At 49.5% G+C, this 15173-nt stretch overlaps 1 protein-coding gene across 1 annotated transcript in view; it reads left to right on the forward strand.

The window, feature by feature from the left end:
• RPL24 (ribosomal protein L24) overlaps positions 1-15173 on the forward strand; it is a 192409-nt gene that overhangs the window by 51197 nt on the left and 126039 nt on the right. Inside the window, exon 3 of the mRNA XM_069204798.1 lies at positions 3496-3606. Within this exon, the coding sequence (XP_069060899.1) occupies positions 3496-3606 (111 nt within the window). The remainder of the gene's footprint in view (positions 1-3495; positions 3607-15173) is intronic.

Raw genomic sequence — 15173 nt, forward strand, 5'->3', positions numbered from 1 at the left:
AGCCAACACTGCTGCCACCCCCACACAGGTGTCTGCTGCTTCTCTAGCTCAGAGGAAGGCAGAATAAAAGACTTCCTTTGGGAGAGGGGGGTTAACACCCTCTCCCTTTGGAAATAGGGGTGACTAGCTTGGGAGGGGTAGCCTCCTTCAGTCACTGGTATGCTTTGAAGGGCACATTTGATGCCCTCCATGCATAAACCAGTCTACACTGGTTCAGGCCCCCGGACACTGTTCTGGAATGAATGTTGACAATGGAAAGGGTTGTGACCACTCCCCTGTCCATCACCACCCCAAGGGTGGTCCCCAGAGTTCGAATGCTGCTAACCAGGACCTCAGTTTTGCTCTCCTCTAAATTGTACCTTTTTCTTAACACAATTGGCATACCCCAACCACCACCACCATTAAGTCACTAGTATATGGTATGTAGGTACCCAGGGCATTGTGATTCCAGATTCTGCCACCTATAGGGAAGCCCATGCAAAGAGTGTTGCATGCTTGCTATTGCAGACTGCGTGAACCAGGTGCATGCACCCAGTTTCACTAAAGGTCACTACAATAAGTCACCCCTGTGGTAGGCCTTCTCAACCAAGGGCAGGGTGCAGGTACCTGTGGGGGGAACCCCTGCACTAGCAGAGGTGCTGCCACAAACTCAAGCCCCATTTTACTGGACATTGAGTGCGGCATGCCGTTTTGTGTACTGGACATGGGTCAGCACTTGTGTCCAACTACATAACTCCGAACCTAGGCATGTTTAATATCAAACATGTTCGAATCAAACCCCAATATTGTTGCAAGTATTGGAATTCAGATTCCATGCACTCTGTAGGCTCCTTAGATGATCCCCAGCATTACTACCACCAGTCATACAGGGTTTTCTAAGCAGCCCAGCTGCTGCAACACCTCAGACTGTTTTCTGCCCTCCTGCTGCCTGATCTGATCAAACCCAGGAAGGCAGAACTAAGTTTCCTTTGGGAGAGGGAGGTAATACCTCTACCTGTAAACATCTGTTACGGGCTGGGGAGGGGTAGCCTCCCCAAGCCACTGGTTTTGCTTTGATGGGCACATTTGGAGCCCTCCATGCATAAAACAGTCTTCTCCTGTTCAGGGACTCCCCAGTCCCTCTGGCATGAAACTAGACCATGGAAAGGGGAGTGACCACTCCCTTGTCCATCAATCCCCAGGGTGGTGCACAGAACTCCTCCAGAGGGTCAGGTTTCTGCCATCTTGATTCTAAGGTTGGCAGGGAACTCTGGGAGCATCTGAGTGGCCAGGCAGGTGAGATCAGGATGGATAGGTGCCTACTTGGTTAGGTGCCCTTCTCCCACCGTTTTAGGGCTATTTAGGGTCTCCCTCTTGGGTGGGCCCTCAGATTCGGCTCACAAAATTCAGCAGGACTCCTGCAACCCCTGCTTCAACTTCTGGCCCCCAGAACCACAACTGGAAACAGTGTTTCAGAAGAGTCTTGCTCACAGACCTGCAGCTTGTTGGTTCCTGGAGGGTCCAGAGTGCCTGCCAGCTTTGCAACAGTTTCCCCGCCGTGCATCCTCAGGCTGCAACTCCCTTGGAGTGAAGGAGTCTCTTCACTGCACCCAGTCACCTACAAGCAACAACTGGATGTGTCAATCCCCTTTCCTGCTGAGCTGCATGGATCCTGCATCACGGGTGGTGGTCTGAAGTGGCCCTCTGCCAACTGTCCAACTTTGGTATGCCTCTGCCTTCCCATGCCAGACAGTACCCCATACACTTTCTTGCAGCTGCCAAGGCTTGTTTAAATCTCCAAGGGATCTTCTGGCTACATGCAGCTCCAGCACTCCTTCATGCAAAATCCCAGCCTCATGTGTGGTTCTCCTGCAGTGTGGGATCCACTCCTGTAGTGCAGCGTGGGTTTCTGCGACTCCTGTGGTCCTCTCAAAACACCTGTGGGTGCTGCCTCTGCTCCTGTGGACTCTGACACAGAGGATCCCATGTGACTCCCCTACACACCCCCTCCTAGTCAGAGTCCTCCTGGGCCTTGCTGGTCCCCAGCAGCACCTCTTTTTCCAGTAAATGCGAGTTTGCCTTTGCCAAGATGTGTTGTTGGAAACCCTGCACACACACCAGACTGCAATCTTCCTTCTGGCGTGGTAAATCTGCATCCATCTGGGACTCTTCTCTAGCTCCGGGGCTGCAGTGCTCACCTGTTTATCACTGTCGACCAACTCCTGCATCCAGTTGGGTGGGTCGTTTCTCCTACTCTTGGATGCCACTGATTCTTGGACTGATCCCCTCTCTCCACAGGTCTTCAGGAATACACCGCTGGTTTCCTTGCAGTCCTCTTATTTTTCTTTTCCTCCTTTTTGGGTAGTTTAAGAAAATCCAGTGTGTTGCTCCTGCATTCCTGGTCGATGGGGGAGTACTGTTAGTTACCTTTGTGGTTATTCAGTACGCCCAGCTCCCCTCTGCACATTTCACTTATTTACATGTGGGTACCTTGTTCACATTCCATTTTTAAGCATGGTTTATGCTCACCCTAGGGTCACTATTGGTTATTACTGGGGACACTTTCCTAACCTTTTCTATGCCCATTTCTGATTGCTAGTGTGTATATATTTAGTGTATTATCTCCTAAAGGTGGGGGTCACCTGTCTAGTATTTTGTGGTGGTTTGTGCTAAAAGTAAAGTACCTTTTTATTTTCGTACCTTTATTTTTCTTCAACTGAGTTCTTTCATGCGGGTAAGTGCTGTGTGACTACAGTGGTTTTGCATGTGTCTTGGATAACCTTTGGCTACTCGTCCACAGCTATCTCTAGAAAGCCTGGCTTCTAGACACTGCCTACACTTTAATAGGGGATACCAGGACAAGGTGCAAGTACCTTCGGTACCCACCACACACCAGGCTAGCTTCCTGCACTTATGCAGTCCAGAGAAATGGAGATGGAGTTAATGGCTGACAGCTTACAAAGGTACCTGCATCCTGCCTTCTGGGCTCGGAGGGCCTGAAATAGGGATGAATGTGACCCGGTGCAGTGACCTGTAGTGAAAGGGTGCATGCACCTTTTGGCGCAGGCTGCAACAGGAGGCCTGCAGACCCATCTTGTATGGGCTCCCTTGGGCAGCACAGTAAGTGCTGTAGCCCATGTGGAAGCCCTAGGAATTTGTATGGGGGCATTAGTATGACAATTGTGTGGAGTGCTAAGTCCTAAGCAACCACATCTAGAAGGAAGAGCAGTCACTGGAGTCCTGGGTAGCAGGATCCCAGTGAACAGTCAAAGCAGACAGCAGGTGGGGGTAACAATGTCAAAAAGAGTACTTTCCTACAGTATGCTCACTAGAAAATCACTACTATTCACAGGGTTTACATTGTGTACAACTTGAGTTCTTTAGATCAGTGACTCTGGAAAGTGTTCATGGATAAAGAAATATCCCTCAGCATAGTAAAGGTCGGAGCAACCTTCCTTATGTACTATATACCCATAACAATAAATTGTTATCTAATTATATTTTTTCTTTCAAAAGGTTTTCCAATTTTTGAATGCAAAATGTGAGTCTGCATTCCTCTCAAAGAGAAATCCTCGACAAATAAATTGGACTGTTCTCTACAGGCGAAAGCACAAGAAGGGGCAATCTGTAAGTAGGCTGCAGTGTTTGTTACAAAACTTGATTTTAAGTGGTTTAAATTGTGTTCTGTCTGTTTTTGGGAAAGTATGTGCTTCTGGAGACTGACATGTTTTTCTAGCAGGGTGAGTCTTGTTAAATGTATCAAATTAATTGAACCCATTTCATGTGGCTTGCAAAGTGTCAACCCTGGGTCTGATGCTCGGACAAAAAAAATGCAAGACTGCACCCACTGCTAGAGGTTCCAGTGGCCAGAAGTTGAAGTAAACTGAAAGGAGTCCTGCTGGAGTCTTGCCTGTAGAAGCTACGGACCCACCCAAGAGGGAGACTCTTAATAGCCCTAGAAGGGGATTGGTCTAGTGCCAGGTTTCTCCTGTGAGAAAGTAGCCTCTTTCTAGCCTTGTTACCTCCACTTTTGGCCTGTTTGAGTGTATGTCAGGATGTTTTCACTGTCTCACTGGGAACCTGCTAGCCAGGGCCCAGTGCTCATAGTGAAAACCCTATGTCGGTATGTTTGTGTCACTGGGACCGTGCCAGCCAGGACCCCAGTGCTCATGTTTGTGGCCTATATGTATGTGTTCCCTGTGTGATGCCTAACTGTCTCACTGAGGCTCTGCTAACCAGAACCTCAGTGGTTATGCTCTCTCTGCTTTCCAAATTGTCACTAACGGGCTAGTGACCAATTTCACCAATTCACATTGGCATACTGGAACACCCTTATAATTCCCTAGTATATGGTACTGAGGTACCCAGGGTATTGGGGTTCCAGGAGGTCCCTATGGGCTGCAGCATTTCTTTTGCCACCCATAGGGAGCTTTCGTACACAGGCCTGCCAGTGCAGCCTGAGTGAAATAACGTCCACGTTATTTCACAGCTATTTACCCCTGCACTTAAGTAACTTCTAAGTCACCTATATGTCTAACCTTCACCTGGTGAAGGTTGGGTGCAAAGTTACTTAGTGTGTGGGCACCCTGGCACTAGCCAAGGTGCCCCCACATTGTGCAGGGCAAATTCCCCAGACTTTTGAGTGCGGGGACACCATTTCACATTGCACTATACATAGGTCACTACATATGTATAGCGTCACAATGGTAACTCTGAACATGGCCATGTAACATGTCTAAGATCATGGAATTGTCACCCCAATGCCATTCTGGCATTGGGCAGATATTTCCATGCTCCCCCGAGTCTCTAGCACAGCCCTGGGTACTGCCAAACTGCTTTCCCTGGGTTTCACTGCAGCTGCTGCCAACCCCTCAGACAGGTTTCTGCCCTCCTGGGGTACAGCCAGGCCTGGCCCAGGAAGGCAGAACAAAGGACGTCCTCAGAGGGTGTTACACCCTCTCCCTTTGGAAAAAGGTGTTGGGGCTGGGGAGGAGTAGCCTCTGTAAGGAAATGCCTCCTTGGCATGGTTGCCCCCTGACTTTTTGCCTTTGCTGATGCTATGTTTACAATTGAAAGTGTGCTGAGGCCTGCTAACCAGGCCCCAGCACCAGTGTTCTTTCCCTAACCTGTACTTCTGTATCCACAATTGGCAGACCCTGGCATCCAGATAAGTCCCTTGTAACTGGTACTTCTAGTACCAAGGGCCCTGATGCCAAGGAAGGTCTCTAAGGGCTGCAGCATGTCTTATGCCACCCTGGAGACCTCTCACTCAGCACAGACACACTGCTTGCCAGCTTGTGTGTGCTAGTGAGGACAAAACGAGTAAGTCGACATGGCACTCCCCTCAGGGTGCCATGCCAGCCTCTCACTGCCTATGCAGTATAGGTAAGACACCCCTCTAGCAGGCCTTACAGCCCTAAGGCAGGGTGCACTATACCATAGGTGAGGGTACCAGTGCATGAGCATGGTACCCCTACAGTGTCTAAACAAAACCTTAGACATTGTAAGTGCAGGGTAGCCATAAGAGTATATGGTCTGGGAGTCTGTCCAAACACGAACTCCACAGCACCATAATGGCTACACTGAAAACTGGGAAGTTTGGTATCAAACTTCTCAGCACAATAAATGCACACTGATGCCAGTGTACATTTTATTGTAAAATACACCACAGAGGGCACCTTAGAGGTGCCCCCTGAAACTTATCCGACTGTCTGTGTAGGCTGACTAGTTCCAGCAGCCTGCCACACCAGAGACATGTTGCTGGCCCCATGGGGAGAGTGCCTTTGTCACTCTGAGGCCAGTAACAAAGCCTGCACTGGGTGGAGATGCTAACACCTCCCCCAGGCAGGAGCTGTGACACCTGGCGGTGAGCCTCAAAGGCTCACCCCTTTGTCACAGCCCAGCAGGGCACTCCAGCTTAGTGGAGTTGCCCGCCCCCTCCGGCCACGGCCCCCACTTTTGGCGGCAAGGCTGGAGGGAACAAAGAAAGCAACAAGGAGGAGTCACTGGCCAGTCAGGACAGCCCCTAAGGTGTCCTGAGCTGAGGTGACTCTGACTTTTAGAAATCCTCCATCTTGCAGATGGAGGATTCCCCCAATAGGGTTAGGATTGTGACCCCCTCCCCTTGGGAGGAGGCACAAAGAGGGTGTACCCACCCTCAGGGCTAGTAGCCATTGGCTACTAACCCCCCAGACCTAAACACGCCCTTAAATTTAGTATTTAAGGGCTACCCTGAACCCTAGAAAATTAGATTCCTGCAACTACAAGAAGGACTGCCTAGCTGAAAACCCCTGCAGAGGAAGACCAGAAGACGACAACTGCCTTGGCTCCAGAAACTCACCGGCCTGTCTCCTGCCTTCCAAAGATCCTGCTCCAGCGACGCCTTCCAAAGGGACCAGCGACCTCGACATCCTCTGAGGACTGCCCCTGCTTCGAAAAGACAAGAAACTCCCGAGGACAGCGGACCTGCTCCAAGAAAGGCTGCAACTTTGTTTCCAGCAGCTTTGAAAGAACCCTGCAAGCTCCCCGCAAGAAGCGTGAGACTTGCAACACTGCACCCGGCGACCCCGACTCGGCTGGTGGAGATCCAACACCTCAGGAGGGACCCCAGGACTACTCTGATACTGTGAGTACCAAAACCTGTCCCCCCTGAGCCCCCACAGCGCCGCCTGCAGAGGGAATCCCGAGGCTTCCCCTGACCGCGACTCTTTGAATCCAAAGTCCCGACGCCTGGGAGAGACCCTGCACCCGCAGCCCCCAGGACCTGAAGGACCGGACTTTCACTGGAGAAGTGACCCCCAGGAGTCCCTCTCCCTTGCCCAAGTGGAGGTTTCCCCGAGGAACCCCCCCCTTGCCTGCCTGCAGCGCTGAAGAGATCCCGAGATCTCTCATAGACTAACATTGCGAACCCGACGCTTGTTTCTACACTGCACCCGGCCGCCCCCGCGCCGCTGAGGGTGAAATTTCTGTGTGGGCTTGTGTCCCCCCCGGTGCCCTACAAAACCCCCCTGGTCTGCCCTCCGAAGACGCGGGTACTTACCTGCAAGCAGACCGGAACCGGGGCACCCCCTTCTCTCCATTCTAGCCTATGTGTTTTGGGCACCACTTTGAACTCTGCACCTGACCGGCCCTGAGCTGCTGGTGTGGTGACTTTGGGGTTGCTCTGAACCCCCAACGGTGGGCTACCTTGGACCAAGAACTGAACCCTGTAAGTGTCTTACTTACCTGGTAAAACTAACAAAAACTTACCTCCCCTAGGGACTGTGAAAATTGCACTAAGTGTCCACTTTTAAAACAGCTATTTGTCAATAACTTGAAAAGTATACATGCAATTTTTATGATTTAAAGTTCCTAAAGTACTTACCTGCAATACCTTTCGAATGAGATATTACATGTAGAATTTGAACCTGTGGTTCTTAAAATAAACTAAGAAAAGATATTTTTCTATACAAAACCTATTGGCTGGATTTGTCTCTGAGTGTGTGTACCTCATTTATTGTCTGTGTATGTACAACAAATGCTTAACACTACTCCTTGGATAAGCCTACTGCTCGACCACACTACCACAAAATAGAGCATTAGTATTATCTATTTTTACCACTATTTTACCTCTAAGGGGAACCCTTGGACTCTGTGCATGCTTTCCTTACTTTGAAATAGCACCTACAGAGCCAACTTCCTACAGCCTCCCCTAGCCTCTGGAAATACTTTGATAGGCACAGATGGTGCCCATCTCTGCATAAGCCAGTCTACACTGGTTCAGTATCCCCCAGCCCTGCTCTGGTGCGAAACTGGACAAAGGAAAGGGGAGTGACCCCCCTGACCTGCACCTCCCAGGGGAGGTGCCCAGAGGTCCTCCAGCGTGCTCCAGACCTCTGCCATCTTGGATTCAGAGGTGTGCTGGCACACTAGACTGCTGAGTGGCCAGGGCCAGCAGGTGACGTCAGACTCCTTCTGATAGGCTCTTACCTGTGTTACTAGCCTATCCTCCTTCCTAGGTAGCCAAACCTCCTTTTCTGGCTATTTAGGGTCTCTGCTTTAGGGAATTCTTCAGATACCGAATGCAAGAGCTCACCAGAGTTCCTCTGCATCTCCCTCTTCACCTTCTGCCAAAGTATTGACTGCTGACTGCTCAGGACACCTGCAAAACCGCAACAAAGTAGCAAAGACGACTACTGCAACCTTGTATTGCTTCATCCTGCCGGCTTTCTCGCCTGTTTCCTGGTGGTGCATACTCTGGGGGTAGCCTGCCTCCTTGCACCAGGAGCTCTGAAGAAATCTCCCATGGGTCGACGGAATCTTCCCCCTGCAACTGCAGGCAACAAAAGACCATCACCGGTCCCCTCAGCACAACGAGTGTGGTCCCTGGAACTCAGCAACTCTGTCCAAGTGACTCCCACAGTCCAGTGACTCTTCAGTCCAAGTTTGGTGCAGGTAAGTCCTTGCCTCCCCACGCTAGACTGCATTGCTGGATACCGTGTGATTTGCAGCTGGGTCCCGGACACTAACCTGCAGTGCACAACCTTCTGAGTTGTCCTCTGGTGTCGTGCGACTCCCTTTTGTGTCTTCAGGTGGACTCCGGTTCACTCCTCTTCCAAGTGCCTGTTCCAGTACTTCTGCAGGTGCTGCCTGCTTCTGTGAGGGCTCCCTGACTTGCTGGGCGCCCCCTCTGTCTCCTCATCCAAGTGGTGACATCCTGGTCCCTCCTGGGCCACAGCAGCATCCAAAAACCCTAACCGCGACCCTTGCAGCTAGCAAGGCTTGTTTGCGGTCTTTCTGTGTGAGAACACCTCTGCAAGCTTCTTCACGACGTGGGACATCCATCCTCCGAAGGGGAAGTTCCTAGTCCTCTTCGTTCTTGCCAAACACCAAGCTTCCATCTGGTGGCAGCTCCTTTGCACCCTCAGCTGGCATTTCCTGGGCATCTGCCCACTCTCGACACTGTCGCGACTCTTGGACTTGGTCCCCTTGTTTCACAGGTACTCAGGTCCGGAAACCCACTGTTGCTTAGCTGGTGTTGGTTTTCCTTGCAGAATCCCCCTATCATGACTTTTGTGCTCTGGGGGTTGTAGGTGCACTTTACACCTACCTTTCAGGGTCTTGGGGTGGGCTATTTTTCTAACCCTCACTGTTTTCTTACAGTCCCAGCTACCCTCTACAAGCTCACATAGGGTTGGGTTCCATTCGTGGTTCGCATTCCACTTTTGGAGTATATGGTTTGTGTTGCCCCTATACCTATGTGCTCCTATTGCAATCTAGTGTAACTTTACACTGCTTGCATTACTTTTTGCTATTACTGCATATTTTTGGTATTGTGTACATATATCTTGTGTATATTTGGCATACTCATACTGAGGGTACTCACTGAGATACTTTGGCATATTGTCATAAAAATAAAGTACCTTTATTTTTAGTATATCTTTGTATTGTGTTTTCTTATGATATTGTGCAAATGACACCAGTGGTATAGTAGCTTTGCATGACTCCTAGTTCAGCCTAAGCTGCTCTGCTATAGCTACCTTCTATCAGCCTAAGCTGCTAGAAACACCTCTTCTACACTAAGAGCTAACTGGACCTGGTACAGACTAAGTACCCCTTGGTACCACTACAAGCAAGGCCAGCCTCCTAGAGCTGCAGCATGTCTTATGACACCCTGGGAACCCCTCACTCTGCACAGACACTGCTTGGCAGCTTGTGTGTGCTGGTGGGGAGAAAATTACTAAGTCGACATGGCACTCCCCTCAGGGTGCCATGCCAACCTCACACTGCCCATCACATAGATAAGTCACCCCTCTAGCAGGCCTTACAGCCCTAAGGCAGGGTGCACTATACCATGGGTGAGGGCGTAAGTGCATGAGCTCTATACCCCTACAGTGTCTAAGCAAAACCTTAGACATTGTAAGTGCAAGGGTAGTCATAAGAGTATATGGTCTGGGAGTCTGTCATACACAAACTCCACAGCACAATGTCTACACTGAAAACTGGGAAGTTTGGTATCAAACTTCTCAGCACAATAAATGCACACCGATGCCAGTACATTTTATTGTGGAATACACCCCAGAGGGCATCTTACAGATGCCCCTGAAAACATACCCGACTTCGAAAGTGGGCTGACTAGTTTTGCCAGCCTGCCACACACCAGACAGGTTGCTGGCCACATGGGGAGAGTGCCTTTGTCACTCTGTGGCTAGTAACAAATCCTAAACACTTACTTCAAAATTTGGGGAACACCTCAAATAGACCTATTCGCAACAAAGGAAAACACAAAATGCCAAAACTTCGCATCCAGGTACCCACACACGCAGTCTCAAGGCAATGCTCTATGGATGAACTGGTCAGGGATATTTGCGTACGCTTTTCCCCCTCTCCCTCTCCTTCCATATCTAGTAAACAAATTGAGTCAAAACAAACTCAAACTCATACTGATAGCACCATCATGGGCAAGACAACCCTGGTACACAACACTACTAGACCTGTCAGTAGTACCCCATGTCAAGTTACCCAACAGGCCAGATTTGTTAACACAGCACAAACAGATCAGACATCCAAACCCAGCATCGCTGAATCTAGCAATCTGGCTCCTGAGATCCTAGAATTCGGACATTTAGACCTCACCCAAGAATGTATGGAAGTCATAAAACAAGCTAGAAGACCATCCACTAGACACTGCTATGCAAGCAAATGGAAAAGGTTTGTTTGCTACTGCCATAATAATCAAGTTCAACCTTTACACGCATCTCCAAAAGATATAGTGGGTTACTTACTACACTTACAAAAATCAAATCTGGCCTTCTCTTCCATTAAAATACACCTAGCAGCAATATCTGCATACCTGCAGATTACCCATTCAACTTCTCTTATTTAGAATACCTGTCATTAAAGCGTTTATGGAAGGCCTAAAAAGAATTATACCACCAAGGACACCACCTGTTCCTTCATGGAATCTCAACATAGTTTTAACAAGACTCATGGGTCCACCCTTTGAACCCATGCATTCTTGCGAAATACAATTCTTAACCTGGAAGGTTGCATTTCTCATTGCCATCACATCTCTAAGAAGAGTGAGTGAAATTCAGGAGTTTACCATACAAGAACCTTTTATCCAAATACACAAAAATAAGGTGGTCCTAAGAACCAATCCTAAATTTCTACCAAAGGTTATTTCACCGTTCCACTTAAATCAAACGGTAGAACTACCAGTGTTCTTCCCACAGCCAGATTCTGTAGCTGAAAGGGTACTACATACATTAGACATCAGAAGAGCACTAATGTACTACATTGAAAGAACAAAAGAAATCAGAAAAACAAAACTGTTTATTGCATTTCAAAAACCTCATACAGGAAACCCAATATCAAAACAAGGTATAGCCAGATGGATAGTTAAGTGCATCCAAATCTGCTACCTTAAAGCAAAGAGAGCTGCCCATTACACCAAGGGCACACAACCAGAAAGAAAGGCGCTACCATGGCCTTCCTAGGGAATATTCCAATGCATGACATATGTAAGGCAGCCACATGGTCTACGCCTCACACATTTACTAAGCACTACTGTGTAGACGTGCTATCCGCACAACAAGCCACAGTAGGTCAAGCCGTACTAAGAACTTTATTTCAGACTACTTCCACTCCTACAGGCTGAGCCACCGCTTTTGGGGAGATAACTGCTTACTAGTCTATGCACAACATGTGTATCTGCAGCTACACATGCCATCGAACGGAAAATGTCACTTACCCAGTGTACATCTGTTCGTGGCATTAGTCGCTGCAGATTCACATGTGCCCACCCGCCTCCCCGGGAGCCTGTAGCCGTTTGGAAGTTTTCTTCAACATTTGTATATTTGTAAATATATTACTTGTACCTTAATTGGTACATACTTATTCATTCCATTGCATGGGCACTATTACTAACACAACTCCTACCTCACCCTCTGCGGGGAATACAATCTAAGATGGAGTCGACGCCCATGCGCAATGGAAGCAAAGGAGGAGTCCCTCTGTCTCGTGACTCGAATGACTTCTTCGAAGAAAAACAACTTGTAACACTCCGACCCAACACCAGATGGCGGGCTATGCACAACATGTGAATCTGCAGCGACTAATGCCACGAACAGATGTACACTGGGTGTAGGAAGTTGGCTCTGTATGTGCTATTTCAAAGTAAGGAATAGCATGCACAGAGTCCAAGGGTTCCCCTTAGAGGTAAAATAGTGGTAAAAAGAGAATACTAATGCTCTATTTTGTGGTAGTGTGGTCGAGCAGTAGGCTTATCCAAGGAGTAGTGTTAAGCATTTGTTGTACATACCCATAGACAATAAATGAGGTACACACACTCAGACAAATCCAGCCAATAGGTTTTGTATAGAAAAATATATTTTCTTAGTTTATTTTAAGAACCACAGGTTCAAATTTAACATGTAATATCTTGTTTGAAAGGTATTGCAGGTAAGTACATTAGGAACTTTGAATCATTTCAATTGCATGTATACTTTTCAAGTTATTCTCACAAAGCTATTTTAAAAGTGGACACTTAGTGCAATTTTCACAGTTCCTGGGGGAGGTAAGTTTTTGTTAGTTTTACCAGGTAAGTAAGACACTTACAGGGTTCAGTTCTTGGTCCAAGGTAGCCCACCGTTGGGGGTTCAGAGCAACCCCAAAGTTACCACACCAGCAGCTCAGGGCCGGTCAGGTGCAGAGTTCAAAGTGGTGCCCAAAACGCATAGGCTTCAATGGAGAGAAGGGGGTGCCCCGGTTCCGGTCTGCTTGCAGGTAGGTACCCGCGTCTTCGGAGGGCAGACCAGGGGGGTTTTGTAGGGCACCGGGGGGGACACAAGCCCACACAGAAATCTCACCCTCAGCGGCGCGGGGGCGGCCGGGTGCTGTGTTGGAACAAGCGTCGGGTTCGCAATGGAAGTCAATGAGGGATCAAGGGATCTCTTCAGCGCTGCAGGCAGGCAAGGGGGGGCTTCCTCGGGGAAACCTCCACTTGGGCAAGGGAGAGGGACTCCTGGGGGTCACTTCTGCAGTGAAAGTCCGGTCCTTCAGGTCCTGGGGGCTGCGGGTGCAGGGTCTTTTCCAGGCGTCGGGACTTAGGTTTCAAAGAGTCGCGGTCAGGGGAAGCCTCGGGATTCCCTCTGCAGGCGGCGCTGTGGGGGCTCAGGGGGGACAGGTTTTGGTACTCGCAGTAGTAGAGTAGTCCGGGGGTCCTCCCTGAGGTGTTGGTTCTCCACCAGCCGAGTCGGGTTTGCCGGGTGCAGTGTTGCAAGTCTCACACTTCTGGCGGGGAGATTGCAGGGTTCTTTAAAGCTGCTCCTTTGGATAAAGTTGCAGTCTTTTTGGAGCAGGTCTGCTGTCCTCGGGAGTTTCTTGTCGTCGAAGTAGGGCAGTCCTCAGAGGATTCAGAGGTCGCTGGTCCCTTTGGAAGGCGTCGCTGGAGCAGAGTTCTTTGGAAGGCAGGAGACAGGCCGGTGAGTTTCTGGAGCCAAGGCAGTTGTTGTCTTCTGGTCTTCCTCTGCAGGGGTTTTCAGCTAGGCAGTCCTTCTTCTTGTTGTTGCAGTAATCTAAATCTTTAGGTTCAGGGGAGCCCTTAAATACTAAATTTAAGGGCGTGTTTAGGTCTGGGGGGTTAGTAGCCAATGGCTACTAGCCCTGAGGGTGAGTACACCCTCTTTGTGCCTCCTCCCAAGGGGAGGGGGTCACATCCCTAATCCTATTGGGGGAATCCTCCATCTGCAAGATGGAGGGTTTCTAAAATTTAGTCACCTCAGCTCAGGACACCTTAGGGGCTGTCCTGACTGGCCAGTGACTCCTCCTTGTTGTTCTCATTATTTTCTCCGGCCTTGCCGCCAAAAGTGGGGGCCGGGGCCGGAGGGGGCGGGCAACTCCACTAGCTGGAGTGTCCTGCGGTGCTGTGACAAAGGGGTGAGCCTTTGAGGCTCACCGCCAGGTGTTACAGCTCCTGCCTGGGGGAGGTGTTAGCATCTCCACCCAGTGCAGGCTTTGTTACTGGCCTCAGAGTGACAAAGGCACTCTCCCCATGGGGCCAGCAACATGTCTCTAGTGTGGCAGGCTGCTGGAACCAGTCAGCCTACACAGATAGTCGGTTAAGTTTCAGGGGGCACCTCTAAGGTGCCCTCTGGGGTGTATTTTGCAATAAAATGTACACTGGCATCAGTGTGCATTTATTGTGCTGAGAAGTTTGATACCAAACTTCCCAGTTTTCAGTGTAGCCATTATGGTGCTGTGGAGTTCGTGTTTGACAGACTCCCAGACCATATACTCTTATGGCTACCCTGCACTTACAATGTCTAAGGTTTTGTTTAGACACTGTAGGGGTACCATGCTCATGCACTGGTACCCTCACCTATGGTATAGTGCACCCTGCCTTAGGGCTGTAAGGCCTGCTAGAGGGGTGACTGACCTATACTTGCATAGGCAGTGAGAGGCTGGCATGGCACCCTGAGGGGAGTGCCATGTAGACTTACTCGTTTTGTTCTCACTAGCACACACAAGCTGGCAAGCAGTGTGTCTGTGCTGAGTGAGAGGTCTCCAGGGTGGCATAAGACATGCTGCAGCCCTTAGAGACCTTCCTTGGCATCAGGGCCCTTGGTACTAGCAGTACCAGTTACAAGGGACTTATCTGGATGCCAGGGTCTGCCAATTGTGGATACAAAAGTACAGGTTAGGGAAAGAACACTGGTGCTGGGGCCTGGTTAGCAGGCCTCAGCGCACTTTCAATTGTAAACATAGCATCAGTAAAGGTAAAAAGTCAGGGGGCAACCATGCCAAGGAGGCATTTCCTTACACAACCCCCCCCCCCAAACGAAAGAGGATGAGACTAACCTTTCCCAAGAGAGTCTTCATTTTTAAGTGGAAGAACCTGGAAAGGCCAGCTGCATTGGCATGGGCAGTCCCAGGTCTGTGTTTCACTATAAAGTCCATTCCCTGTAGGGAGATGGACCACCTCAACAGTTTTGGATTTTCACCTTTCATTTGCATCAGCCATTTGAGAGGTCTGTGGTCAGTTTGAACTAGGAAGTGAGTCCCAAAGAGGTATGGTCTCAGCTTCTTCAGGGACCAAACCACAGCAAAGGCCTCCCTCTCAATGGCACTCCAACGCTGCTCCCTGGGGAGTAACCTCCTGCTAATGAAAGCAACAGGCTGGTCAAGGCCATCATCATTTGTTTGGGACAAAACTG

This window comes from Pleurodeles waltl, chromosome 8, assembly GCF_031143425.1.
Source record: "Pleurodeles waltl isolate 20211129_DDA chromosome 8, aPleWal1.hap1.20221129, whole genome shotgun sequence".
Classification (NCBI taxonomy): domain Eukaryota; kingdom Metazoa; phylum Chordata; class Amphibia; order Caudata; family Salamandridae; genus Pleurodeles; species Pleurodeles waltl.